Source organism: Macrotis lagotis, chromosome 5 (assembly GCF_037893015.1).
Source record: "Macrotis lagotis isolate mMagLag1 chromosome 5, bilby.v1.9.chrom.fasta, whole genome shotgun sequence".
Taxonomy (NCBI): Eukaryota; Metazoa; Chordata; class Mammalia; order Peramelemorphia; family Peramelidae; genus Macrotis; species Macrotis lagotis.
The window spans coordinates 110,675,005-110,700,143 of NC_133662.1; the positions used below are offsets into that span (position 1 = coordinate 110,675,005).

The 25,139-nt window shown below is 36.3% G+C and overlaps 1 protein-coding gene across 4 annotated transcripts in view; it reads right to left on the bottom strand.

The window, feature by feature from the left end:
- Positions 1–25,139, bottom strand: part of AK9 (adenylate kinase 9) — a 142,881-nt gene that overhangs the window by 24,296 nt on the left and 93,446 nt on the right. For all 4 annotated transcript variants that reach the window (XM_074187329.1, XM_074187327.1, XM_074187328.1 and 1 more), the window contains 7 exons: positions 23,168–23,380; positions 18,632–18,889; positions 17,707–17,831; positions 16,424–16,643; positions 8,556–8,621; positions 7,901–8,104; positions 4,465–4,683 (listed from right to left, as the gene is read on the bottom strand). In XM_074187329.1, the coding sequence (XP_074043430.1) occupies positions 4,465–4,683; positions 7,901–8,104; positions 8,556–8,621; positions 16,424–16,643; positions 17,707–17,831; positions 18,632–18,889; positions 23,168–23,380 (1,305 nt within the window). The remainder of the gene's footprint in view (positions 1–4,464; positions 4,684–7,900; positions 8,105–8,555; positions 8,622–16,423; positions 16,644–17,706; positions 17,832–18,631; positions 18,890–23,167; positions 23,381–25,139) is intronic.

A 25,139-nucleotide genomic window follows, 5' to 3' on the forward strand; every position in this document is an offset into this window, starting at 1 on the left:
TTGATATAGTGCTAACTATGTGCCATTAGCACATATGTACTATGCTAATTGCTTTACAAATATGATCTCATTTGATCCTCAGAACAATCTTGGGAGATGCTATTTTATGGGGGATGGAGAAACTGAGGCAAAAAAGCAGTTAAATGACTCGCTCAGAGTCACATAGCCAGTAAGTGATGTGAACTGCAGTCTTCCAGACATGTGCAGTCAATATTATCAATTTTCACAAAATTTAATATCAATAATTTTCAATTCTCTTCATATTACTTTTAGTTCAGTTGATCTCTCCTCCCATTCATCATGGAAGCATTCAAGAGACTGTGTTCTACAAAGACTTGAATTTCATCAAGTACTAACATATTGGAAAGGCTTTAAAATTAGGGTCTGTGTATATCTGTCTTCTGCTGCCCAGAGAGGATCAGAAAAATAAAATTTTTGGTCATAATAATCCATGAAATCAGCAACAGTATAGATTTTTCCCTCAAAATAGAAATAGCAAAGTGGTAGAAAAGAGGTAGATGGGACTTTGGGCAATGTAGCTGTCATTATTCTTGAGATACATCCTCTCTCCAAAGACTAATGAGTTAACACTAATAAGTAGAAGTTGAGGGGCAGCTCGTTGGCACAGTGAAAAAAAACACTGACTCTGAAGAGGTCAGGAGGATCTGAGTTCAAACCCAATCTTAGATACAGTCATTTAACCCTATTTCTGTAAAATGAGTTGGAGAGGGGTCAGCTAGGTGGTGTGGTGGATAGAACACTGGCCCAGAATCAGGAGGACCTGAGTTCAAATCCAGACTCAGACACTTATAGTTACCTAGCCACTTAACCCCATTGCCTTGCAAAAACAAAACAAAAAAAAATAAAAAAAATGAGGACATGGCAAGCCACTACAATATTTTTGCCAAGAAATCCCATATGGGGTCATGAAGAGTTGGACATGATTGAAATGACTCAACAACAACAAAAAGTAGGAGCTGAATCTGTATTCTGTTGACATTCTTATATGTGACTGTAGGAAAGAACAGGAAATTGTAATTATAAAGGAGACCTTCCTAATCTTACAGGGAACCCCCACCAACAACCTTCTCTGTATTTTCTCCTGAGTCTGTCTCTCTCTCTGTTTCTCTGTCTCTCTCTCTCTTTACGGAAATTGGGTTAAGTGACTTGCCCAAGGTCACACACTTGGTATCAAGTATCTGAAGTTGTATTTGAACTAAGGTTTTTCTGACTCCAGTGCCAGTACTCTATCTAGTGCACCACTTAGCTGCCCAACCACTCCTTTCTATGTATTCAACTAAGTCTCTGAAAAAAAATGTTGCTTTAGGTTTGGAAAAAGCAGAAAAAAACCAGCTTGTCTCCAGATTTTGGTACCTATATTAAGTTCAACTGGGGCAGCTAGGTGGCACAGTGGATAGAATGCCGACCTTGGAGTCAGGAAAACCTGAGTCAAATCCGGCTTCAGACACTTAATAATTACCTATATGTGTGACCTTGGGCAATTCAATTAATCCTATTGCCTTGCCAAAAACCTATTAAGTTCACTTAATTATACTGTCTTTTAACCTACATTTCTCCATCTAATACACAAGGATATCATGAAAGTTTGTATCAAATTTGATAAGATCTCTAACCTCTGTCACAGAATGGAAGGGGAAATATCTCAGAGGGTTGTAGCAGATAAACAGCAACAACTAAACCTAAGATACATGAATTGTTACAACTGATTAATTTTTGATGCTTTATGTGCTAGAAGTTCTAGGTTACTTGACAACATGGGCATGACTATATTGTACATATAATTATGGTATTATGAAAGAATATCCCTGGATTTGGAGTCAGAAGACCAAAAAATTTCAATATGCTATTTGCAACCTGAATGATCTCTGGAAAATTATGTAGCCTCTTTGGGTTTCATTTTCCTCATCTGCAAAATGAAAAGGTTGGAATGAGATGATGTCCTCCCCACATATCATGAGTTTTATCCAAATCTAGGGGAGTGCAACGAGCTGTCCTTTTCTGATGGGAAGTTTACCAATGCAAAAACATGACAAGCATCCAAGCATACAGGACCACAGAAGCTACATGGTCTACAAGAAACAGAGACAGAGACAGAGAGATTGCCTAGTTCACTCCATAATTATTTAATCTGACCTAGCAGGAGTAAATGACCTAGTTTAAAGTGAACAACAGCAATGACTGTGCCTTACCACTGAAGTATATGTTTTTCGTATGGCTGATCCCTTCTTGCTCTAATTATGATCCAATATGAGTTACATTACTTATCTTCTTGTGCTTCAAATCCCTCCCTTTTAGCATTTTTTAGTTTTTTTTCCAGTTTAAGTATCATCAAAAAGGAATAAATATCCAGTAAATGTATCCTCTGCAAAGTAAGGGAAGCTATAAAATGTATTCCAGTGATACTATCAGTGCTTAAAACCTTTTGGAAGACACCCCTAGGGATTACCTTAGAACATGAGAATATATAAAATGGACATATATTTTACTAGCTAGAATAAGAAGCAACATTGGAAGCTCTGAACTCAGAGGACAGGAGAAGGTTTGTATTGATCCTCAGCTTAATGTGATGAATTGATTGTAAGTGAAGGGTGCTGTTACCCTGAATATAACTGAGCAGTTAGGACCTTGTCTGGCTTTCTGATCTACTGAAGAGAAACACTTCCCTGGGCAGAATTGGAGGTTTGCCTGAGTGTTCTAGTTTTGTGGCTACTGGTACCTATTGAATATATCCATTCTTCATTTTCCCTCCTTCTTCTCTCTCCTCATCACTGCCTGGTAAATGATGTTGCTTACCTTTAGAGTTTAAACCTTGTTTATTTGAAGTCTAAATTTTTATCTTTAGATAAAGACAAGCTGACTTTTCTTCTTATTATTAAAGACAAGCTGACTTTTATTGTTATTAAAATAAGCTTACTTTTATTATTACTACTATTTTATAATTTATTATAGTGCTTACTATGAAGGAATAGGGAAGAGAGAGAAAAATACAAAAGACAAAAGTGAACTGATGAAAACAAATGCCCTGAACTTTAAAGAAAACAAATCATAATCTATAATAATAAGCTTTCTGCCAAGGGGTGGGGGATGGGCAGGTTAGGGACTTCAAATTTACACAGAATACAAAATAAATAAATAAAATACAGGATAGTTAAATGCATGGTAATCAGGAAGACAGGGAATGGGCATGGGGCATGGGCATCAGGAAAAGATTTGGGGAAAAAGGTAATGCTTGAGCATTATCTTAAAGGAAGAGAGATTCTCTGAGGTGGAGGGAAGAAGGATTGCATTCTTTTGAATATATTTGATAGTGGTAAATTTTCATTTTTTTGAAGATGACTTTGATCATCAGAAATGACACATTCACAGAAAAATCTGATAAGTTTTATGGGTGATACACCTATAGATGGTAGTGGATTTGCATTCAAGAAGATCTGAATTCAAATCCCACCTTATATAATTATCAGTTTTACTTCCCAGAATGCTTTTCGGAAGACTTGAAAATAAACTTGAAAAAAAGTGAAACAATAACCTTACTAGAAATGGTGAAGAATTTTAATGTCAGTGGAACTGTTCATTTATTGTGTTCCCAAGATGCAATATTGATTTTTATTGTTTTAGGGTTTTTTTTTGTTTTAGGTTTTTGCAAGGCAAATGGGGTTAAGTGGCTTGCCCAAGGCCACACAGCTAGGTAATTATTAAGTGTCTGAGACCGGATTTGAACCCAGGTACTCCTGACTCCAAGGCTGGTGCTTTATCCACTATGCCACCTAGCCACCCCCAATATTGATTTTAAAAAACAAAACAAACTTATGATTTTATTCATATGGAAAGCTCCCAATGGGGTCACTTCCTTTAAAACTGCAGTTGGTGCCTGATCTGTAACATTTTTTTCTTAGTAAGTGATTAGTCCCTGGTACCACAAGCAGAACTTGAATTCTTTTTTCTTACTCTAAGACCAGCTCTCTGTAAATGTAAATATAGACCACTTCCCCCCTGCCCCCCCACCCCCAACATGAATTGTTCTTTCAAAATGGTCATCTTGGGAAGGGAAATATTTATTCTGAAGCTGTTGCAATTGCTCAGAACATGTTCTTCTTTTGGAATTGTCTTCAACCAATTTATAAGCCAAACACGTACAACTAGCTTCAAACATAATTACAATTCATTCTACTATGCTCCCTCTCTTCATTATTATTTTTTATTTTTAATTTAATTTTTAAATTTTGTGGGGCAATGGGGTTAAGTGACTTGCCCAAGATCACACAGCTGGAAAAAGTTCCAATTGTCTGAGGCTGGATTTAAACTCAGATCCTCCTGATTCCAGAACTGATGCTCTATTCAGTGTAACAACTAGTTGCCCCTTCATTATTTTTGATCATATTTATTTTTGATATATTAAGCAAGCCAACATGTATGGTTCTCAAATGTATTTGATGAAATTACCTTTACAGGGTCCCATTGACCAAATGTGCTTATATATTTGTAGGTGAAGTTAAGCATTTTCTGAGCAAGTGGTAAGGATATAGGATAACATTTCTCAAAGATACTGTCACGATTTTCCATGAGAGGTAACAGTTTCTTATACAACTGATAACGTATAATATGAAGCTTCCGTCCTCCCATAATGGTCATAAATGGAATCAACAGTTTTTCAAATTCATCCTAAAATGAAAACATGAAAAAAAAACAGACTTCAGTATTCTAAAGTGAGGGATCACATCTTCTAAAGAGCTCTAATTCTGAACATTTTGTTTAAGCAATAATATTGTTATTTTAAAAAATTAAACATTATACAATTGTGTATCATGGTCATTCACTTTGAAGATATACTATGTAGACTCTTAAAAAGAATAACCTACTTAAGAAGGTGGAATATTTCCCTTTTTAAACATTTCTTCTATCATACAGTAGTACTATTTGTGATTCTCCATCAAGGAAAACAATAACTCTTCATTAGAATGATCATGCTTTTAACAAGGTACAGGATTTTGGAGAAGACAGTGGAACCAGTGTTTGATACTTTCCTTTCTTTCTCTTTATTTAAGAAGGTATAGTATAATGAAAAGAATAATTTACAAACTTGAAAATACTTAATTAATGCTAGCTACTACTATCATTCTAACCTCCCTGCTTCTAAACTGTTTTCTCATAGCTACTATCACTGGGAAGTCAAGAGGTAAATCAAATCTGTAATACAATTTTAAACCACCTTTTCATAAACACACACATCTTTTTCATATATTACAGGAAACCTGTGACCCATGCACTAATTTGATTAGCCTTCTTTATAAGTGTGCTTAATAATTTTGGTGCATATTAGATAGTGAGGCTAGCCAATATCCTCAGTTGACTTCAAAAAATAGTTCTCCTTTAGAGATGATAATAATTGATATTTAAACAATACTTTTTTTTAAAGTTTTGTGCAAGGCAATAGGGTTAAGTGGCTTGCCCAAGGCCACACAGCTAGGTAATTATTAAGTGTCTGAGGTTGGATTTGAACTCGGGTACTCTTGACTCCAGGACCGGTGCTCTATCCACTGCGTCACCTAGCCACCCCATAAACAATACTTTTAAAGTTTACAAAGGGATCTGTAGATGGAACAGTGAGGGATAAAGAGACATAAAGTCCATTAACCTCCTTTTATAGATAAGGAAATGGAGTTTCAGACAAGTTAAGTGGTTTGCCCATCACTAGAATCAAAGGATTTGAAAATAGAAAAGACAATTTTCTTTCTGCTAAACAGAAGTACAATGGTGTCTCATTTATACAGGGTTTGGAGGAAATAAGTATGTATGTGAATTTTCTAGATAACTGAACATACCCCTTTTAAGTTGGGGGTTTTAATTTTTTTTTTTATCCTAAACCTCTTTAGCAGATGTGTGAAACCTATGGATACCATCTCAGAAAAATGTTTTTACCTGCATAAAATGAAAGCCAATCAATAAACATTTGTTAACTGCCTACGAAATGCCAGATATTGTGCTAAGCACTGTATTTTCAAATGTCTTATTGATGCTCTCTTCTTTCTTTTTCACGTTTATAATTAATATTTTCATGTCTATAACCAATTATTGCTAAGTTGATGGTAAAAAAGATATTTGATGAAGGGAATAAAGAAGAATCATAGTTATTTAAAAGTTGAAAGGATTGTCTTTTTAGTCTTGTAACTGTTCCTTCACTGGAAGTATTAAAGCAAAGCCTAGGTTAACATTTATCAGATATACTGTAGAAAAGACTTGTTCCTGTTTGAATTGGTCTAGGTGTCTATGAGAACCTTTCCAACTCTGAGATTTTGTGATTCTATCATTTAGCTGCTTTCTTCATCCTACTAAATTTTGGGCCCAGTCCAATGTCCATTTCTGTTAACCTGTCTAGAAATATGTATGGAATAAGTAAATGGGCTATCTAGATATAGATCTAGGAATACATTGTATGCATTTATCCATAAGTCCATATATATTTCCATGTACATGTGCATATATATATATATATATATATACACACATATATTTATACACAGATATATATACACACCAATGTCTACCCATATACATCCCTATGTATATACTCATATATACATATAAAAGTATATGCACACACATACCCATATATTTCATAATCTAGGTAACATGTACTTTTTGTCCATTGCATTTTTTTCAGTTTGCTTGCGAGGGTAATTATCTTTTGAGTAAATATGGATTTCATGAAAGAGGTCCTGTGTATCCTAAAATTGATGCAATCAATTTACTGTTATTCAGAAGTATTTACCATCTCTAGAGAATTTTTCTTTCATTTGGAATCTACACATGATATTATCTATGACACTGGCAAATGTCTTTAGTAAAGCAAATATTTTCCTTCAAATCAATTCAACAATTATTTGTAAATGCCCACTATGGGAGCAGCTAGGTGACACAGTGGATAGAGCACCGGCCCTGGAGTCAGGAGTACTTGGGTTCAAATCCAGTCTCAGACGCTTAATAATTACCTAGCCGTGTGGCCTTGGGCAAGCCACTTAACCCCATTGCCTTGCAAAAAAAAATGCCCACTATGTATGTTCAAGGAATTGAGAAGCAAATATAGGCACCCAGGCTTAGTTTTGAAGAGAGTGAAGGTTGTCATTAGGTAGGTGTGAGGAGAAAGTATATTCTAAGTATGATGATTAGCCTATTCAAAAGCATGGAGATGGGAGAAGAAAACAACTAGTATACCATATACGTGGTTGGAAAAACAGAATGTAGAATGGGTTGCAAAGTAAAATAAGTTTAGGATGATGTGGGAGTCAGATTATGGAGGCCTTTCTTCTTTTTTCCATTCACAATTTCCACTCTAGTTTAGGTCCTTCTCATTCAGACTATTATAATAACCTCTTACTTAATTGGTCTCTCAGGTTTTCCTCTCTCAAATCCACTTTTCCCCACAGTTGCCATAATAATTTTCCTAAAGGACAGTACTGAGCACATCACTCCCCTTCTCAAGAATCTTCAGTAGGTCTCTATTACTTCTGGTACAAAATACAAATTTCTCTACTTGCCATTTAAAGTCATTTACAATCTGCCTCCAAGCCGACCTTTTATACTTACTCTAGTTGGTTTGGCCCAACAGATGATACTTTTTTTTCATCTATAACAACTTGCAGACTTTCATAAGATATCCATATCTAAGTCATAAATGGGTTGCAATTCAAGGAGAGTGTGTTCACACTGGTAAAATCATGAATCCCTTGGATTCACTTGATAAACTGTAATGACAGCTTAAAATGTGAATCTTTGACAGACAAAGATGAAACTGATCTAAAATTATTTGCCATTTTGATTCATTCTTAAACACTATTATTTTGTAAAAAAATTAAAGAAAACCACAAAGAAAAGCAATAACCTGAACCATTTGCAGGTTGTTTATATCTGTTTCAAACTTTTCTCCTATTTCACTTTTCATTCTGTCAATAGCATCTTCCTGTTCTTCTTCCTCGCTCATATCTTCCTCATCTTTTGGGAACTCTTCTTCTAGAAGAGTTTCAATATTATCTTCTTCCTCTTCTTCAGCCTCTTCTTCACTTAGGTCATCTTCATCCCTGCTTGACTAAAGAATGAATTTTAAATATGTTTAGAATATTATTTTGTTGTATTTTATCACTTTAAATCATTTTTGTTATTTGGATGAAAATTTTATAAGCATTCAATTTTTGTTAAAATATGCATATCACAAAATGATTTGTGATATAGGCAGGCCTCGCTAAATCTAACTCACAGAAATTTCATGATTTTGAGGATTACAAAAAATTCAGAAGTAAATAGCATAACAAGTAAAATCCTGTTTATTCCTGTAACTGAATAAAATTCAAAGTGGCTTTAATGATTTTTAGTAATAGTATTTAATTTAATTCAACATGTGGTGCTAAACACCTACTTTATACTAATCTCTATATGTATGGGCGTGGGGGAGGATAGTAAAAAATAAATATAAACCGTGACCAGGCTTTTGGTAGCATTGCAAATTAGACTCTATTTGAAATTTCCAGTGATTTTCTTACCTCTGTTTTTTTTCTTTTTTCTCTCTCTGCTATAAGTTCAGATCTTCTTTTTGCAATTTGATCTGACTGTAAAAAGAAGGAATGGTTTTAATTGCGTAAAGAAAAAAGATTGATTAAAAATTGGTTTCTCCCTATGGATTCAGTTCACTATTTTTAAAACTGGAAATTGCACCCTATTTGAAGTCTTGAAAGACAAATAGATTGGGAAAATCTCAGAGTAGTGGAGTAACTCTGTTTCTTTCCTCTTCCTTTCCTGGTGACTGAACCTTTGATACTGCTTTTTCTCCTGGCTTGTGCTCTGGTCTGTGGATAACCACAAGCACTCCTCTCTGCCCTGGAGCTGTGAGGAGGGTCCCTGCTCTATTGTGGTAATAAGGGGACCCCAGACTGCCACCAGGATCTGAGCATGGACAAAGAAGCAGGTTCCTGACCCAGGGAGAGCAGAGAGACCTCGACAGTTTCCTCCCACCCCCTTACTATCTGTGGGCTGAGTGTTCTGGAAGCAGCTTCTGGGTGGCTCTATAGGTTCCAGGGACAGGCTGCTCTGAGGCCAGTGCTGGCCCTGGGCTCTGAGTTCATTCTGGTGCAGCAGAATTTTCATGCTGACCCTCCAAGTTGTCCCATCTCTTTCTATTCTTTTTTTTTAAATTGAAACAATTCTTCTTTATTATCATACAATATTTACATTTTCCTTTTTTAACCCTTATTTTCATATTACTATAATTGTCTTGTAAAAGTAACCATAACCCCCCCCCCCCCAAAGAGAAAAACCTCAAGAAAAATAAAGTGAGAGAAAAAAGTATACTTTCAGTCTATGTTCAGATATCATCAGCTCAGTCTCTGGGATGAATTGCATTCTTTATCTTAAGTATCAGAGAAGTTGCTTCAATATTTTTTTTCCCCCATAGTTGCTATTGCTAACTGTATTTCCCTCCACTCTATTCCCCCCCTACTCCAATTTATTCTGTTAGCTCTCTCCTTTTACCCTGTCCCTCCTCAAAAGTGTGTTGAATCTGACTACCCTCTCCCACAATTTTCCCTCTCTTCTAACACTTACAATCCCCCTCCCTTCCCCATGTCCCCCTTCTCCCATCCCCTTCCTCTCCCTTTTCCACTAGGGTAAGATAGATTTCCAACCCCCATTGAGTGTGTATGTTATTTCTTCTCTGAGCCACTTCCAATGAGAATGAAGGTTCACTCATTTCCCTTCCCCTCCCCCTTCCATTCCATGGCAAAAGCTTTTTCCTGACTCTTTTGCATGATATAGCTTAGCCCATTCTATCTCTCATTCCCTTTCTCCCAATACAATTCTTTCTTGCCCATTGACTCCATCTTTATAATATACCTTTTTATTCAGTTCCTTCCTGTGCCTTGTCTATATATGCTCCTTATAACTGTTCTAATAAATTCCTCATAATTTGTCCTTACCATCCACTCTTCTACACTTAACCTAAGTCCTGTCCTTGAAGACCAAAATTTCTGTTGAGCTCTGGTTATTTCAACAGAAAAATTTGAAAGTCCCCTGTTTCACTGAATGTCCATCTTTTTCCCTGAAAGAGGATGTTCAGTTTTCCTGGGTACTTGATTCTTAGTTGTAATCCAAGCTCCTTTGCCTTCTGGAATATTATATTCGAAATCCTCTGAACCCTTAATGTAGAAGCAGCCAAATTCTGTGTAATCCTGACTAATACCATGGTAGTTGAATTGTTTCTTTCTGGCTGCTTGTAATATTTTCTCTTTGATTTGGGAGTTCTAGAGTTTGGCTATAATTTTCCTGTGAGTTTTTTTTTTTTTGGGAGATTTCTTTCAGGAGGTGATTGGTGGATTCCTTCAATTTCTATATTATGTTTTGCTTCTAGGATATCAGAGCAGTTTTCCTTGAGAATTTCTTGAGAAATGAGTCCTGGGCTATTTTTCTGGTCATGATTTTCAGATAGCCCAATATTTTTTAAATTATCTCTTCTGGATCTGTTTTCCACATGAGGTGTTTTTCAATGAGATATTTCACATTTTTTTTCTAGTTTTTCATTCTTTTAGCTTTTGTTTTATTGTTTCTTGATTTCTCACAAAGTTATCAGCTTCCCTTAGCTCCATTCTACATTTAAAGGATTTTCTTCAGACAGTTTTTTAATTTCCTTTTCCATCTGGCCAATTCTGCTTTTAAAGTATGCTTCTCCTCATTGACCTTTAGGCCAATCCTTTTTCCATTTGGTTTTTAACAGATTTTCTTCGTATTTTTTTGTCTCTCCTTTACCAAGTTGCTGACTTGGTTTTCATGATTTTCCTGTGTTGCTCTCATTTCTTTTCCCCAATTTTCCTCTACCTTCTTTGATTTTTAAAATCTTTGAGCTCTTCCATAGCCTAAGACCAATTTCTATTTTTTCTTGAAGGCTTTGGATCCAGAAGTTTTGATTGTGTCAGTCTTCGGAGTATATATATTTTGATCCTCCTTGGGACCAAAGTAATTGTCTATTCTTTTTCTTCTATTGTTTACTCATTTTCCCAGTCTATGACTTGATGTTAACTCACTTCCCAAGCTTTTGAGGAGTTTTGGGACACTCCCCCAGGACCTCCTCTCCTGGCCTGTGCTCTGGTCTGTGAATAACCACAAGCACTCCCCTCTGCCCTGGAGCTGTTAGGAGGGTCCCTGCTCTATTATGGCAATAGGGGACCCCAGACTGCCACCAGGATCTGAGAATGGACAAAGCAGCATATTCCTGTACCAGGGAGAGCAGAGAGACTTCAACAATTTCCTCCTATCCCCTTACCATCTGTGGGCTGAGTGTTCTGGAAGCAGCTGTTAGGTGGCTCCATAGGTTCCAGGGACAGGCTGTTCAGAAGCCAGTGTTGGCCTTGCTCTGAGCTCATTCTGGTGCAGCAGTTATTCTCCCACTGACCTTCCAAGTTGTCCTTGGTGATCTCTCAGCTGAGAGGTCTGGAAACTGCTCCACTGCTCCATTGCTCCAAACCCAGGCAACTCTAGGGACCCAGGTACCTGTGGGCTGTTCCTGGAAGACTGGAGCCTGTTTGCTCTGGTGATGTGGTGCTGCCCTGGCTGCGCTGTGGCCCCTTCCAACCCTGGTGAAACAGTCTTCCTGCTCTTCCTGATCTTCCAAGTTGTCAAGGGACAGAAAATTGTTTCATTCAGTCTTTTTTTTTTTTTTTTGCAAGGCAAATGGGGTTAAGTGGCTTGTCCAAGGCCACACAGCTAGGTAATTATCATGTGTCTGAGACTGGATTTGAACTCAGGTACTCCTGACTCCAGGGCCGGTGCTCTATCCACTGTGCCACCTAGCCGCCCCTCATTCAGTCTTTCTGTGGATCCTGACCCTCCAGAATTTGGTTAATCATAATTTTGAGGCTTCTGGGAATTCCTGCCTCCATGCTACCATCTTGACTCTGTCCTCCATCTCTATTCTTTTCTCTCACAGATTAGTCACTTTGGAATTTTTTTTGAGAGAGAGAGAGAGAGAGAGAGAATGGTGATATAGAAGAGGCAGGAGGGAGGAGTCCTTAAAGATCTTTAGATAAACAGTTCTGAGGAACAGCATTACAGTGCAAGCTACAGCAAGCTGAAAAAGCAGATGTATTTTGTAAGGGTATCCCATGACCAGTTAGGGCATGTCACATTGAATGTTTAGATAATCCTACATTTATCATAATAACAGATAAAATGAAAAGCAGTGAATTTTTTGCTATTTCTTTCAACCTCATATTAATATCAATCAACCCCCATTGTCTCATCTCCTTGGTCCCTGGAGTGTTCTTCTCACCTTGGATATCAGATCAACATTAGAGGATGGACTTGGATCTAGATTTCTAGATTGAGCCCAAGGAAACAATTTGATCCAACTGTATCTGAATCTTCTTGAGTTCTTATCAACTCAAATTACCCAAGTATGTCCAACTTGGGAGACACTGGATTTCTTTGTGGAATTTTTAAATGTGCTTACATCTTTTAAAACTTAGTGTTTAATAGAGGTTTATTTGTTGAAGATTCTCTTGTATTTTCATAATTGAATAACTGCCAGCACATACACAAATATGTACATACTAAATATAACTATAAAATATTTATGAAAAATACCGAATGTTCATTTTATCCAGCTGTTAATTTCCCTATTTTTCTCTCTTCAGTGGGGAAATCCATCAGCCAGTTAATGAATTGGAAATTACAAAAAGGAGATTTAGATTTGATATGAGGAGAAGCTTTCTAACAATCAGAGCTATGCCAAAGCTGAATGAACTTTCTTTGGTAGCTGGTGTTTCCACAATGATGGTTTTCAAGCAAAGTCTGGATAACCACTTGCTGGAGATGAAGAGGGGATTATTGTTGAAGTATGGGTTAGTCATTGAAATCTTTATTATCTCTGAAACTCTATGATTTTGTGAAATACATACAAGACTTTAGAATAAAACATTTAAAAAATAAACAGGAGAACTCCTACATCTACATGGAAGTTGTCCTTTAAAATAAAGCAGCACAGGAATAAAAGTTTGTTGCCTAGGTTACTTTAAATTCCTTTTTGAGAATTGCCCTTGTAGACAGTTTATGAGTCACAAAAGAAAAGCAGTCACATTCTTTTATAGTTAAATCTAGTTTGTTGTTTTACCTAAATCACAAACAAAGGTATTCACCTTGAACATCATCTTATTCATTAAACTTCTCTTTAAACAACTATTTGTTGTTTCTAAAAATCCACTCTCAGATGATGATTTGTCATGTAAATAAATCATTTAGACATAGTTTTGGCATGTTTTTCTTTAAAAATTTCTTTATTGATATCTTTTATTTTTATATCCCAGTAATTTCCAGATATTTTCTCCTTGCTCAAAGAATAGTTCCTTGACTCATTTTAAAAATAGCCAAGCAAAAGCACTCAATACTTTGACCATGTCTGACAGCATATGTATCATTCAATTCCCATATTTCCCTAACATTCTGCTGAAGGAGGAAAGTTTATTATATCTGTACTCCAAGACCAAGACTGACCATAATAATATCAAAGTTTTGCTTCCTTTTGGTATTCTTCTTATTTAGGATATATATATATATATATATATATATATATATATATATATATATATGTACAAACATACATACATACACATATGCATATACTTTTTCTGGTTCTCATTCACTCTGTTTCAAAATCCACAAATCTCATAATTCCATGAATTTTTCATATTTATAAATTCTTAACATAATAAGGTTTAATTATATTCACATATCACAATTGTTCAATCATTCTGCTATCAATGGGTCCCCACTTTGTTTCAAGTTCTTTGCTAAATTCTGATTATTTAAAAATCATTATTAATTATATCAACTATAATATTTAATAAAACATAATGATTATATTAATTATAATAATATATTAAATCATTATCAATCATAATCAGACCTTATATTATTAAGTCGAAGGTATTGTGGAGCAAGAATTATATGTTCTGTTCTTTGTTTTTAAGGTTCTTACAGAATAATTACAGAGAATTACCTGAAACATTAATATTACAAGATTTAACTAATAAGATAATAGTAGAAGAGATAGCTTCTCAGAACAAGGTTAATAATCAAAGGAATAGTAGAAGCAGGAAGCTCAGAAGTGTGAAGGGATCAGTTTAGACTAGGGTATTTATGGAGGTGGAATGTGAGTAGGATTTGTAAATTAAATAGGATAGAAATTTGTTTAATTTGATTGTACATGTATAATTACTCATGCCAAAGAGAAAAGAAGAGGAAGGAGGGAGAATATGTGAAATTCAAAATCTTACAAAAATGAATGTTGAAAACTATGTTTACATGTAATTGGAAAAACCAAAATAAAAATAAATGTTTCATAGGATTTGTGTAAGAAAAGAATGGGGAAGATATTACATAGTTTGGAAATGATGGTGAGGAATAGTAGAAATAAATGCATAGTGGAGAGAAATCCTTATTCAAGAGAAGTGAACATTTTGGAGTGAAAAGTTCATTTAAGGGAGAAATGGAGGATGCATTTTGTTTGTCCTCCATTCTCAAAGAAGTGAATTGGATTTGAGGAAGGGGGTACAGTGTTGTCACCCACTTCATTTTCTCCTCTGGAATCATCTGCTTCCAGTGGCCAGATATATGAATCAGGCAAGCAGGGTTAAGGGACTTGTCCAAGGTCACAAAGCCAGTAGTCAGAGGCTGCATTTGAATTCAGATCCTCCTGACTCCAGCACCAGTGCTCTATCCACTGTACCACTTAGCTGCAGGTGGTAGAGGGTCTTAAATGCCAAACTGAGACATCTGCCTTATAGTCAGCAGGCCCCACTGAAGATTTCTGAGCAGGAGAGTAAAATGGTTCAGAAAGAACAATGTGGACTAGAGTATGAGAGGAATGGTAAACAGGAGAGTGATATGAGAATAAGGCAATTAGGACCTTAAATTAGTGTGCTGGTAATGAGAATAGAAAAGAGATCATTTGAGAAGCATCATGAACTAGCTTCTGGAAGATTGTACTTACAGTCTCTAGAAGTGTGAAGCAAAAGAATTATCTTGAAATGGATTTTCTATAGACATCTTAAATTCAATATGTCCCAAGCTAAACCCATTATCTTATTTCCCTCTCCCCATCCCAACAACTCAAACCTTTCTTATTCCTGACTTCCCCAAACTCTGCAGGGTAGGAGCTAGGAACTTTTGGCCTATGGCTGTATATTCCCCTCAAAATCATTTGATCTGGCATGGCAACTGCAGGCAGGTCTAGAAATTCAATAAATCTAGTATTTTTTTAGGGGTGAATTAATTAAATGTTTTCCCAAATATGGCAGGCTAATTTTTAAGCTGATAATTTTATATGGCTCTTGAATGATGTTATAAATCTCCATTTTAGCCCTGGGCAGGAAAAAGACTCCCCACCCCTGCTCTAGGACATCAGTATTTTCTACTCACTTAGGTTCAGAACTTAGGGCTCTCACATCCTCCTTTTATATAATCTGTTGTCAAGTCACATTGATTATACTTTTGCAACATTTATCATTTATGCCTTCTTTGACACTGCCACTATATAAATATAAACCCTAATTTCTCTCCTGTTTGGTTTCAAAAGTCTTCTTATTCATCTTCCTGTCTCAAGTCTCTTCCCACTTCAGTTTTATCCTCCACTTAGATATCAAAGTGATTTTTCTAATGCACCAGTCAGACCACATCCTCTCTCCAAATAAACTCAAGTATGAACTTCAGGGTCAAATATAAAACTTACTATTTGACCCTTAAAAGTCCTTCAAAACTTGTTTTTTTTCTACCTTTCCAGTCTTTTATAACTTACTCCCCTTACAGGTGGGGCAGTTAGGTTGCTCAGTGGATAGCATGCTGGGCCTGGAGTCAAGAAGATTTCTTTTTCTGAGTTCAAATCTTGCTGCAGACACTTACTTTCTGGGTGACCCTCAGCAAGTTACTTTATTCTGTTTGCTTCAGTTCCTCACCTGTATAATGAGCTGGAAAAGAAAATGGCAAACTACTCTAGTAACTTTGCCAAGAAAACCTCAAATGGGGTCATGAAGACTCAGATACCACTGAAATTACTTGAAATGATGGAAAAACAACCTCCCTTAAGTATCCTTCAATCTGGTGATACTAGTGTCTCCTTGCTGTTGCTCAAATAATAGAATCCATCTGCTTACTGTGCAAATAGGTGTAGAGGTTACATTAAAAAAAGGTATGATTGAAAACAAAACAATCAATTAAAAAAGCATTCATGAAGCACTTAATTGTGTCAGACACTGTCCTAAGTCATGATGATATAAAGAAACATTTTCTACCCTTAAAAAGTTTATTTTCGCAATTAATTTGTTCCCTTGAAAATTTTACTGGAAGGAATTCTTCCAGAAGATATACATACCCTAATTTTTGCTTTCAGTTCTTTAATTGTTTTATTTCTTTCCATCCTTTTTTCTTGTTTTTTTTTCCACTTTGCAATAGCTTCGCCAAGTAGACGATCTATAACATCTTGTTCTTCAACTAAGAGGCCAATAACAATATCTGGGCAAAATCCATGCTCACCTAGAAATAGTACCTCATCTGTATTTCGTGGGAATCCATCTAGGATAAAGCCTGTGGAGCTGGATGAAAAATTCATAATATGCTTTAATTTTTTAAATTTTCAGTTTTTAAGTAAAAATATAGACAACTAAGAAGATAATATATATATATATACACACACAAGTAATTTAAAAAAGTTTTTCAAGGTTCTTTTAAGGGATATTTCTACCTTTGTTTCATTTAATTTTATTTTTATAATTTATTATTTTATTACATTTCTTTTGAAAGGATAAAATTGTGATAGTCCAGATTATAGACTAATCTAAAATAGTGGAGTGAAGATATTGAGGAGAGCTAGAATTCTTATAAAAACATCTTCTATAAACCACCAAAGAGGAGAAAAATGGCTAAAAAAAAAGCACAGAGGAAAATAAAAACAAAAAATAAGCAAGGAAAAGTAGATCCTTAGCACAAGAAAAAGTTATAAAGCAACTGAATCAGTTAAAATGCTGAGGTTTTGGAGAAGTATAAAGAAACGAGGTAAGAAATCTAGAGAGACCTCTATAGATAGTTAAACAACTCATCAAAATAAATTAAGTAAGAATTAAATTGTTAATGAGGTAGCTAGGTGGTACAGTGGATAGATTGTTGGGTTTGGAATCAGGAAGACATCTTCCCCAAATCAAATCTGATCAAGGCCTCTAAGGCAAAATTAGATTGCCCAGAAAAGTTCATCAGTATTGTATTTCATGAATTTCATGACAGCATGCTTGCTTCTATTCTGGATAATGAACAAAGCTTTTGAGCTTTCCCAGGTATCAATGGAATGAAGGCAGGTTGTGCACTTGTTCCTGTGTTTTTTTTTAATTAGCTCGTTGTTTCATTTTTCAGGTGTGCCTGACTCTTCATGACCCCATTTAGGGCTTTTTTAGCAAAGATAATTTAGTGGTTTGCCATTTCCTTCTCTAGCTCACTTTACATATGAGGAAACTGAGGCAAACAGGATTAGGTGACTTGCCTAATTTGAAATTCATGAAGATTGAGTCTTCCAACTTTGGCCTAGCACTGTATCACTATGCCATCTAGCTGCCCCAGTAATAAAATGAAAACATACAAAAGAATATTACTAAATGTCAAAATTACCGCATTGGTTCTTTAAGCCACCATTCTGAAAGATAGCGATTCAAAATTTCTGGTGGTAATGTTTCATTTTCTACAATATTAGCTTTAATAGCTTCTTCCTCATCAGTTAACTCTATATCTTTACCCTGAAACCCAACTCAGACAAATGAGAAAAAATATCAATAAATACACATTCACAAAGAGTATATAAATGATTAAGAAGGCTCCTGTTTTTTTTCAAACTACTGTAATACTAGGGCTTATGAAAATGTTGAAAATTTTGGCTTACTTTGTGCAGTATTCAATATAGTCAAAATTTTCAACAAACTACAACTAATAGTTACAAAGCATATTCTTTCCACAAATAGCTGGTGTAATTCATCTCATGATTCAATCACCCTATAAATCTATGTGCCCACTGAAATCATATCTGTGAGATTTTACTACAGCCTAAGTCAGTTTTAGATCTATGTAAATCTTTCTTTTTAACTGACACTGTAAATCTTACAGGTACTGTCATATGCCTGGGGCCAATGAAAAATAGGCAATTTAAAATAATTTTGCTTACAGTTTTGAAAGAATGATTTGTAATGACAATTGACCACATGCAGAATGGGTAATGTGGGACTTTATAAACTACAGAAAACAGAAAATCATTATTACTTCCTTTTTCCTCTCCCCACTCTCATATTGTTTAGGATGAATTATGTTAACTTTTGCTGTAGATATGTTTAATATTTAACTTGCACTCTGTTCAGGTTAGTGTGTCTACTTCAGTGTGGGGCAATGGACTGTTGAAATTTTTTGTGGCATGATAATTTTTGATCATATGAAAAGTTATTACAGAATATACAATGGTTTTTTACTCTATGCAAATAAAAGAAATAGTTATTTGGAAATCATAGATTATTTGTGGATTATCTTTAAACTTTAGATATTACAATACCGGAATTTTTTTGGTACTCCCAAGTTTAACATTAGCTTGAGTTGCAAATTCTTCTAGTTCATGTCTTTCAGTTATTTCTTCCTCAATTTCTTCATCAAATTCAGGTCCAATTCTCCTTTCAGTCTTAACCATGATTCTTTCCTGCAGAAATTCTTCAAACTGAATGTGAAATATACCAAATTTTTCAGCTAACCATCGACCACAGACAGTCTTTCCAGATCCATGGGGACCTAAAAGGCATATTCTCAATGGAGGAGACTGGCAAAGGATGAAGAGAAAAGGGTGGGTGGAAAAAAGAATATTATAAAAATTTTGAAATGTAATATGCTTTTATTAACATTTCTTCCAAAATTGCTCTTTTGTTTCCTATTTGGTGAATGCTGATAATGAATGTTTTGGTCCTCCATGCTTTAAGAGGGATATAAGTTAAGGACATAAAATGGGTATATAGAAACATTGTAAAGATAGTTAAAATACTTAAAATTAAAATAAATGAGAAAAGATGACTAGAACTGAGCTCAGTTTGACAAAGAACCCAACCTTTTGTCATTCCACAAATAATATGTACTTTCCTTCTTCTTGATCCTTTTTCATACTTTCCCCTTCTCAAAGAATGCCCTTTTATTTGAATGGTCCTATCCTTGACCATCTTTTTCATATTTTTGTACTTCTCTAGTAGCACAGGACATACTGCTTCATCTCTCTTATTGGACTATATTAAATTTTTTTTAGGTTTTTGCAAGGCAAATGTGGTTAAGTGGCTTGCCCAAGGCCACACAGCTAGGTAATTATTAAGTGTCTGAGGCTGGATTTGAACTCAGGTACTCCTGACTCCAGGTCCAGTGCTCTATCCACTCCGCCACCTAGCTGCCCCATTGGACTGTATTATTTTTAAAGGAAGAAGATGTTTCATTGCCTTTGTAAACCCCAGAGTATCTAGCCAAGGATTTTGCCTATAATGGGCACTCAATAAATATTTGTGGAAGGAATGAAGGAAAAAAGAAAGGAAGGAAGAAATGGAGAGAGAGAAAGGAAACCTGAGCAGCAATTCAATAATAGTTTTCAAGTACAAGAAGAATTATTATATAGAAAATGGTGACCAATTGTCTGCAATCTTCACTAGAGAAAAAACCCTCCACAAATGAAATAGGATAAAACTACTGTGTGATCAGTTTCTAGCTATAAGAAAAAAACGTGAATTCCTTAAAAACTCAACATGCTGAGAATTTTTCTAGGGTTGGGCTTTTCAACACCAAACATTATTTGGATTAACAATAGGATCACATTTTAAATACTTCAGAAATAAGGTACACTTAAAACTAAACACTATGAATCCAGAAGAAGGAAGAAAATTCAACTATCCTTGAACAGGTAGGAAAACTAGCTGACAGAAATTATGGTACCTCTCTTCAAGAGAGATTTGGTATTACTATTAAACTCAGGTCTTTAACCAAAAGAAACCAGGAAAATGAGAAAATAGTTTAGAAACCTGCAGATACATGAACAGAAAGAAGAATGGGTAACTTGAAAGATCATAAAAGAGCAGACTAAGGGTCCAGTCAAGTGTAAGATAAAATTCATCACCAAGGGAATAACATAATGCAGTGATTAATGCTCAAAATTGTTATCTAAAGTCAAGAAAAAGGGGCGCCTAGGTGGCATAGTGGATAAAGCACCGGCCTTGGAGTTAGGAGTACCTGGGTTCAAATCCTGTCTCAGACACTTTTAATAATTACCTAGCTGTGTGGCCTTGGGCAAGCCATTTAACCCCATTTGCCTTGCAAAAACCTAAAAAAAAAATAAAGTCAGAAAAAAAGATTAAGTTGTGTTTAGTATGCTACTCAAAAAGGCAGGGATAATAGACATTTCATAATGACATTTCTTTAAAAATGTATAAAAAATAGTAAATTCAGTTATGTGCTAATATCACATTCTCCATTCAATATCAAGATCTCATTCCTTGAAATAAGATTTTAAAATGGTCATTTCTGGGACACCTAGGTGTGGAAGTGAATAGAGCACCAGCCCTGGAGGTAGGAGAACCTGAGTTCAAATATGACCTCAGACACTTAATGCTTACTTAGTTGTATGACCTTGGGCCTGTCACTTAACCCTATTGCTTGCAAAAATCCAAAAAAATAAAAAATAAAAAATAAAATGACCAATTTATTGTAGATTTCACAATCTATGACATTTATCAAACTGTTCTGTAGAAACTTGAGCCCCCAGGAAGTAGTCTAAAGAGTTCTTCAAAGAAAAAAGTTATAATGATAGAAGACACTAAACTTAAAAAAATAGTGTCATGGTTTGGAAGCATTACATGGAGATTTGTAAACCAAAAACAAAACAAAATTCTTGAATTTTCTAAGACCAGTTGTGATGGATTGAAATAACCCTTCCAAATGCTGAGTCATACACACAAAAGGGGAAATGAAAATTGATGTGAAGCATCTTACAAGGACATCTGTCCCAGCCAATCATACTGATAGTAAAGAGTTCATGTGATCCTTTTTATTAAATAGTCTTTTTACAATAGTGTTAGTTTTACTATGAAATGAATCTAAAGTAATATTATTTTAAAAATCAGATTTATGTTATTTGACACCATTTGAGAGACATTAAATCACTTAAAAATACTCCATTGTAATGGGCCCACTGCGGTTTTGTTTGAAAGGATGGTTACTGCCACTCTAATCTATTGAGAATTTCTTTTTTTTGTAATTAAAGCAGTTTATTTAAGCTACTGACTTGGATGAGGCTGGGTAGCACAGACATGTAGACAGCCTGGTATCCTAGGTAGAAGATCAGTGTCTGACACATACAGGTTGTATGAGCCAGGTCTTGTCCCTCAATCTGTCATATGTTCTAGGAACAACTCTCAGAGTACAAGTTGTAGAAAAGGTGACAACTTTCATTGGGACAGGCGTTTTACTCACTTAGGAGTTCCTTATATTAGTAAAATCACAAGGTCAGTGATGCCCTTTTAGGAGAAGGAGACAGGGAAAGAGAGATGGAGAGAAATATAGAGATATACATCCAGAGAGGGGACATTGAGACAGAGAGAGAGAGAGAGAGAGAGAGAGAGAGAGAGAGAGAGAGACAGAGACAGAGACAGAGACAGAGACAGAGAGACAGAAAAGAGACAGAGGCACCTACAGAGACAAAGAGAGAAACAAAGACACACATACACAGACAGAGAGACCAAGAGAGGCAGAGAAACAGGAAGACACACACACACACACACAGAGACAGACAGACAGACAGACAGAGACAGAGAGAGAGACAGAGACAGAGACAGAGACAGAGGAGAGAGTGAGTCAGAAAGACAAAGCTGGAGAGAGAGAGAGAGAGAGAGAGAGAGAGAGAGAGAGAGAGAGAGAGAGAGAGAGAGAGAGAGAGAAGAGACAGAGAGAAAGGCAGAGGAGAGAGAGAATCAGACAGACAGAGTTGGGAGAGAGACAGAGAGATGGAGACAGGCACAGAAAGAGGGAGACAGACAGAGAGAGACAGACAGACACACAGAGAGACAGAGAGATAGAAATAGAGAGACTGAGATAGAGACAGAGAGATACAGAGAGACAGAGAGAGGGGGAGGGAGGAAGGGAGGGAGGGAAGGAGGGAGAGACAGAGACATAGAGAGACAGAGAGGGAAGAGAGAGAGACAGAGACACAGAGAGACACAGAGAGAGAGAGAGAGAGAGAGAGAGGGGAGGGAGGGAGAGAGAGAGACAGAGAGAGACAGAGACAGAGAGAGACAGAAAAAGAGACAGAGATAGAAAGAGAGAGATAGACACAGACAGACAGAGAGATAAGACAGAGACAGAGAGATACAGAGAGAGACACACACAGAGAGATAGAAAGAGACAGAGAGAGATAGAGAGACAGAGGGAGATGGGGCTGCGTGGTGGAGCAGGCATCAGGGATAGAAGATTAGAGTTGGATTAGAGTTAGAAGACAGGTTCAACTCCTGCCTCTGACATTAACTGTAAACCCTGAGCAAGATATTTAACTTCTGCTTGGTTTCTGTAAGAGGGGGAATAAAAACAGCAGCTACTTCCTAGGGTTGTTGTGAGGACAAAAGAAGATATTATTTCTGAAATGCTTTGGAAACTTTCAAGTTATGCAGTACTGAAATTAGGAAGACCTGAGTTTGAAACATATCTCAGGCACTTATTTTTTTAAAATATTTTTAGTTTTTTTTTTCCTCCAGGCAATGGGGTTAAGTGGCTTGCCTAAGGCCACATAGTTAGGTAATCATTAAGTGTCTGAGGCTGGATTTGAACTCAGGTACTCCTGACTCCAGGGCCAGTGCTCTATCCACTGCGCCACCTAGTTGCCCTATCTCAGGCACTTATTGTCACTAAACCTCTCCTTGTCTAAGTTTTATCTTGGTAAAAAAACAAAACAAAACATAATGATAACTTCCTCACTGAGTTTTTTTGAGGATTAAATAAGTTAACATATGTAAATGTAAAGTGCTTTTCAAACCTTCCCATCTGAGAGAAATATTATTATTACTACTTTGATCATTTTTACCTTTAATGGTTCATCATGAGCCACATAGTCTTCAGAGTTCTCCAAAAATTTCTCTCTTGCTTCAACACTTGAAAAATAGTAAATCTTTTCTCGATACTTAGCTCCATCATCTGGAGGACCTGGATATAGTATAAAGTTTTCTTTGAGAGTTACTGGACAATAGTTCTTTGTGTCTCCCAAATGTCTCTTTTTCTCTTTAATTTTTTCTTCATCCTAGAAAGAAAAAAAAGGGGAGAATCACTGGAAGCAGCCAGAGTAGGTGCTCAGATCCCCCCTTTTTCACCCCTCCCTACCTCCTGTCAGTCACTCCAGGCAAAGGGACCAATAAAAAGTTCAGCTAGAATTGTGAGGTAACTGGAAAACATGCTATTCAGAAATCAATAGAAGAAACTAGTTTGGGTTAGCACTGAAACCTGGAACATAAGAGCCATCTTTAAGTATCTAAAGGGTCATCACATCCAAATGCTTCAACCAATCATTCAACATACTAGGTATTGTGCTAGAAGTTGGGGGATATCAATTTGAATAATAAAACAATTCCTGACATCAAGGGGCTTCACTTCTCATGAGGGAGAAAACAGGACCTATACACAGAATAAATATCAGGAGAATAAAAACAAGTCAATGTAAGGGACTTAGGGAGACAAGGTACCAACAATTGAATGGATTAGGAAAGGTTTCATAAAAGTGGTTTTTGAGCTGAGTCTTGAAGGAAGAGGGAGAGCTAGGTGGTACAGTGGGTAGAACTCTGGCCCTAAAGTCAGGAGGACCTGAGTTGACATCAAACATTTGACATTTGACATCAGACACTTTGGCAAGTCACCTAACCCCAATTACCTCACATCCAGGGCCATCTCCAGGCATCCTGATTCATATCTAGCCATTGGAGCCAGATGACTCTGGAGGATAATGTGAGGTTGATGACTTAGCACCCCTCACTCAAATTCAATTCCTGTGCTTTGTCATGGTATCACCTCCCTGATATCATGATCTTCTTTGAAAATGAAGGACAAACATCATATGAAGAGAGAGAGGAATTTTACAAGGTAAGGTGAGGATGGAGCACAATCCAGAGGCAGTACAATGTCATCAATGAACAAACATTAAATGACAACTCTCAGGGTAGCTGGGTGGTAGAATAGAATGTTGGTCCTGGAATCAGGAGGACTGGACTTCAAATCTGGCCTGACTAGTCGGGTGACCCTAGACAAGTCACTTAACCCTGTTTCATTCAGTTTCCTCATCTGCAAAATGAGCTGGAGAAGGACATGGCAAACCACTCCAGTGTCTTTGCTAAGAAAACCCCAAAAGGGATGACTAAGAGTCAGGTTGGACTAATCATCTTTAAAAAAAAAACCACAATAACAACAGCTACTCTGTTTCAGGCTTCGTATTAAGTGATCTTCTACTTGAAGACCTCCAGTGAAAAGAAGACTTTCACTCTCTCTTTAAGGAGTCCATCCCACTTTGGGTTAGCTATGATCATTAGGAAGTTTTCCTTTACAATCAATCTAAATCTGTCTATCTGCAAACTTTGAAGACTGTATCCCCTGGAGCCATACAAAACAAAACTCATTATCCTTCTATTTCTGAAGGAACAGTCATCCTTCCAGTCTCCCAGCTCCCATCCATTACACCTTGGTATTATACCTGATAATTACCTTGATCTCACATCACATATCCAAACACTTGCCAAGTCTTGCCACTGCCTTTACATTTCTCACTTCCAACTCCTCCTCAACTCACACACCTGACTTAGCTCAGACTTTCATCTTTTTTTTTTTTTTTTGCCTAGTGAGCAGCAATAGTCACAGGTATCTCTTCACCCTTCCACATGGATGCACCGAAGTAATTTGCATTTACATCTTTAAAGAATTAGCCATTTTAACAATTTATCTCAAGCAATGAGATCTTCCATAGAAATGATACTGAGCAATTTTCAGATTTCAAAGTCCACATTAGCCACATGAAT